General features: G+C 42.1%; 2 protein-coding genes across 2 annotated transcripts in view; one reads left to right on the top strand and one right to left on the bottom strand.

Annotated features, from left to right (window-relative positions):
• Positions 1-3,743, bottom strand: part of LOC126384012 (platelet-derived growth factor receptor beta-like) — a 24,915-nt gene extending 21,172 nt beyond the window's left edge. Inside the window, exons 1-2 of the mRNA XM_050034821.1 lie at positions 3,495-3,743; positions 2,618-2,691 (exon numbers count right to left, since the gene is read on the bottom strand). The gene's annotated coding sequence lies outside the window, so the exon portion shown is untranslated. The remainder of the gene's footprint in view (positions 1-2,617; positions 2,692-3,494) is intronic.
• Positions 3,744-4,661: 918 nt separating this feature from the next.
• LOC126388041 (arf-GAP with Rho-GAP domain, ANK repeat and PH domain-containing protein 1) overlaps positions 4,662-5,174 on the top strand; it is a 36,822-nt gene continuing 36,309 nt past the window's right edge. Inside the window, exon 1 of the mRNA XM_050040932.1 lies at positions 4,662-4,842. Coding sequence (XP_049896889.1) covers positions 4,662-4,842 — 181 coding nt within the window. The remainder of the gene's footprint in view (positions 4,843-5,174) is intronic.

Here is a 5,174-nt window from a genome sequence, read left to right as displayed (position 1 = left end):
GAGCACAGAACCTTGCGGAACTCCAAAACAAACTTTGGTACGTAAGGATGATTCATTATGAACATCAACAAACTGAAAACGATCAGATAAATAAGATTTAAACCAGCTCAGTGCAGAACCTTTTAGGCCAATTAAGTGATCCAGTCTCTGCAGTAGATGATGATGATGATGATGATGATGATGTCACTGATCTACAGTGTTAGGACGTATCTGCAGACCTGACGGAGGGAGGGGCCATGTGTCCAGGACTCAGCAGGTTTGATTCTGAATCTGAGGGTCTGAGTCAGACCTCGAACGGCGGTGCGCTTTGAAGCCACTGTAGTGACCAAACATGGAAATACAACTTCCTGGTTAATCACGTGATGTCATAGACACTCCAATTGTTAAAGAGACGTCTGTAAATCAGTGGACACGTTTATTTTTAGTGTCACAACCTCAGAGAAACGTCTCGTTTCACTATCAGTGTTTGATCCATTCAGTCTGAGAACATCTGGAGAGTCTCAGAGCCAAAGATTAAATCATTGCATCTCCATTCAGGTTAGCGGAGCACTAAACAGGAAGTAGCAGTTCAGTTGGTGGACAACTGTAGTGTGTCTGCTCCGTGGGTCCAATAATGTGGAGGCAGCGCTGATCATCGGAGTATTTTCATACCACAGACAAAGAGTGTTTTTGGTTTCACTAAACAACTGTCACAGGAATGAACGAGGCCCCGCCTCCAACGCTGTATCCAGGTCTTTTTATACATCCATGGTCTGAACAGCTGATGCTAATGCTAAGCTAGCTGCAGTTAAAATCAGATGATGTGATGAGGTTGTGGAAGATTTAAAGCTGTTTAACGAGATTGACGAGTCATGTAAGACTTTATCTGTATTTAGTTTATGTCAGTTTATTGTTGAATTTATGAAGTAATTTAATTACTTTTCTCAAAGTAATGTGTAATGAGTAACTGATTACAGTGTGGATTCACAGGACCACAGATGATTTGTCATTTGTTAAAATCTAAACTGGATATGTGAAGGCTTTTCTTCTCTGCATGCTCTTTGTTCTTCCCACCTCACACCTCAGTGAGACACAAGTCTCAAAACTTGATTGGACAGTACTTTTTAGTGACATGTGACGGTCCGGGAGGCAGACACTGTCTCCACATTTAAGACTAGACTTAAGACTTTCCTCTTTGATAAAGCTTATAGTTAGGGCTGGCTCAGGCTTGCCCTGTACCAGCCCCTAGTTAGGCTGACTTAGGCCTAGTCTGCTGGAGGACCCCCCTATAATACACCGGGCACCTTCTCAATTTCAATTCAATTCAATTCAGTTAGCTTTATTGGCATGAATGGTATCAACTGTTGCTGCCGAAAGCAGAACTTACATACAGACATACAATTCAATTACAACACAATTAATACAAATACATTAAATATTTTACATTAAGTCCATGTTACATTAAATAGGCAGAGTGTTATAAGGAGACTGTGTTGTTGTGTCTCTCAGGCTGTGACATGCACTGACATATTTTGCTGCTTCTATGGTACTGACGCTGTTTTCTCCAAGTAGATGATGCATATTCTCCTGATCACAGAGGGGATCAAAATCTTTGAGTTTATGTTTCATTTTTGAAAAGAACTTGGTTCTAAGTTCTTCATATGTGTTACATTTGAACATGTCTCTCTCTCTCTCTCTCTCTCTCTCTCTCTCTCTCTCTCTCTCTCTCTCTCTCATTGTGTCATGCGGATTACTGTTAATTTATTATGCTGATCTGTTCTGTACGACATCTATTGCACGTCTGTCCGTCCTGGAAGAGGGATCCCTCCTCAGTTGCTCTTCCTGAGGTTTCTACCGTTTTTTTTCCCCGTTAAAGGGTTTTTTGGGGAGTTTGGGGAAGGATGTTGTATGCTGTAAAGCCCTGTGAGGCAAATTGTGATTTGTGATATTGGGCTTTATAAATAAAATTGATTGATTGATTGATTGATTGGTTTTATCAGCCGGCTGAACATCTGGTATCAGCAGAGTGTGAGGCTGCTGTCACAATAAAGTAAATTTTCTCCTGATTTGTGTGTCTGAAAAACATGATGTCAGGATTTTTAAGGGGGCGGGGCTTGTGATAAATGGGTCTAACATTTACTTCAGTGACTTTGAGGTGATGGAAACATTCATAATCTGAACCCATGTTGACTGGAGGACTCACAGGACCGCCACAAGTCTCCTAAAGGGGCGGGGCAGAGGAGTAACCCATGTGACACAGATACAGGAAGTGACTCTACGGTGGTCTGTCTTGGTAGGTCAACACTCAGTGATGTAACTTAATAAATGTAAACAGGTGAGTTGTATAAAATGTGTCACGGATGTTGAAACGATCTGCAGAGACCAGACAGGCTGTAAACATGACGTTAACATGGAGGACTGTGGGGACGAAGTCAGTCCTGGAGACACCCTCTGGTGGATGTTAGAGGAACTGCAGGGTGTAGATGTTTTTGAAGCTTGGTGTAGTAGCTCCGCCCACACCTTACTTTGTGATGACATCACAGATATTTACAAACATAAACCTTCCCTGGATCAAACACTCAGAGCAGACACACATTTAACCAGGTGTGTAATCACTGCTGTACAGGTGTGAACTCACCTGTCTGTCACTGGTCCATGTTGAAGGTTGTTTTCTGCGTCCTGATTGGTTGAGATCAGATGATTGTCAGCGACCTTCAGAGTCAGAGACAACCGAAACTTTACATATAATATTTATTATCAGCTGACACGTTAATATTTATATCAAACTTTTATTTTCACTGCTGAGCTGAAACTCAATAAGATCCACTTCCTGTGGGAGTACCACAATAAAAGCTCTCAACAACTCAAAGACCACCGACCCTCTCCTGGGCTTTTATTGTGAAGGTTTAGATTTACGTTATTACATTTCTACAGTATATTATGTTAATTTATATGTATATATATATATACACACACACACACATATATATGTATATATATATATATATATATATATGTGTGTGTGTGTGTGTGTGTGTGTGTGTGTGTGTGTGTGTATAATCAAATTTTTACTGAATAGAATGTAAACATGTTTAAGAATTATCATTTAATCTTCACAGTGTAAAACGTTAAAATTATCTGTCACATAATAATAAGTTTATTTTGATATAAACTAATGTGTGTGTGTGTGTGTGTGTGTGTGTGTGTGTGTGTGTGTGTGTGTGTGTGCGTGTGTGTGTGTGTTTACATGTGAACCTGAATGTGTGATGTCATGTGATCAGTTTATTGAACTCATGAACCTGTGTGTGTATTATAGTTTGTACATGTGACAGCATCACTGATAATAATCAATAATCTATAATCAATCTGTACTTTAATCTGATAGGACCTGTGACTACAGAGAGTATTATTCTGATACTGTCACTGCAGAGTAATCAGAGTATTTACACGTCCACTCAGCAGGAACAGAAACACAGAAGAAGAAGAAAAGATGGAGATGTTTAGTTTGTTCAAACCTTCTGATGCTGATTATCCTCCACCCTTACTCCTTCCTCCTCCTCTTCTTCTCCCTCCTCCTCCTCCTCTTCTTCTCCTTCCTCCTCCTCCTCTTCTTCTCCTTTCTTCTTCTTCGTCCTCTCCTTCCTACTCCTTTTCTTGGTCTTCTTCACTGCTTTTTACTCTGCTTTCCTCCACGACTATCTGTATTCCTCCTCCTCTTCCTCCTCCTCCTCTTCAGTCGGAGTTCATTCCAGACTGACGACGAATGGAAACCAACAGACAGACTGACTCACAGCGAGCGCCAACGTCTGTTTTCAATCTGTTGCCACCACCCCCCTCCCCCCCGACAGGAAGTGAACCCCATGCAACACACACACACACACACACACACACACACAGAGGTCTTTCTGTGAGGTTTCCACTGGTGCGAGCTGATTAAATGAAGTGCTGTGTGTGTGTGTGTGTGTGTGTGTGTGTGTGTGTGTGTGTGTGTGTGTGTGTGTGTGTGTGTGTGCTGAATCGATCAGTAATAAATCAGGATCAGTAAGTGATTTAAAGTCTGAGCGTCTGTTTGTGATGCTCTGATGATTACTGATGATGTCATCACAGGTTTTGTCTCCTGTCCGATCAGATGTTTCTTTTTTCTCTTCACACACAGGCTGAAGCTTTGTGCCATGGCTCTGGCTAAGCCTGATACATCGAGCTGAACTCCGGTTTCCGTTCCATCAACCTGAGCCACAGCTCCGTTCCATCAAGGTGGTTAACCTGAATCCCAGCCTAGTAACCATGGTAATTTATGATGCTCCGTAGCAGGATTAAGGTGAGGATTAGCTCCATCTATGATCAACAGACAGACACCTAAAAGACAGTTCTGCCAGTGCTTTACACACTCACAACTGTCAGGATCAAATAATATGTAAATCATAAAATATAAAACATCATTAATCAAAAAACATTAACTATTAAGACACAAATTAAAATGTAATAAAAATAAAATAATTAAAAAAACACAACAGGAAAGCCAATCAGTTGTAGGTTCAACAGGTTGGGACCTACTGGGTGGTCTTCCGGCCTGACTGCCTCCTCAGGCCTTGGTAGGACTGGAGGATCCAGAAGATTCATTTGTGCCCTACCACTGACAGAAAGACAGGTGGAGAGCTAGTTATACCGACTGAGGGGCATTGATGGACAATACCTTCAACATATGGGGCCCAGATCTCTGGGGCCACAGGGTTGGAGGAGCTCCCCCCCTGGATCCCATTGATTTTGGGCCCCTTATTGAGACTGAGGGCCAGGGTCTCTGCTGGAGTAAACTCTTCAGGTGGGGGTCCCCCACCAGCAGCCATCATGTCCGTTCCTTTCCTGGTAGCTGCAAAGCACAGAGTCACAGCTTTACACCTGTACTGACTGATACATTTCAGTTTGGAGCTCTTACCATTCAACAAGATATTCTTATGTCTTATGATGACCTGCTGCCAAGTCCTCCTCTGGCTACTGAGCCTGCTTCTGTTTAGACATCACAGTGAGGGATGAAGATGGGACACACACCACTGAGGTCTGTCTGCTCCTCATCCTATAGCACATGCCATACATTTAAGGGGATTTTCCTTATTTTGACATAATCAGGGACAGAGCTCACAATCGACTCCCAAATGATGAGAACTAGATAACTGATTCACTATCACCTGCATTCACTT

Source organism: Epinephelus moara, chromosome 3 (genome assembly GCF_006386435.1).
Source record: "Epinephelus moara isolate mb chromosome 3, YSFRI_EMoa_1.0, whole genome shotgun sequence".
Classification (NCBI taxonomy): domain Eukaryota; kingdom Metazoa; phylum Chordata; class Actinopteri; order Perciformes; family Serranidae; genus Epinephelus; species Epinephelus moara.
This window is presented reverse-complemented; position numbering and strand designations above follow the sequence as displayed.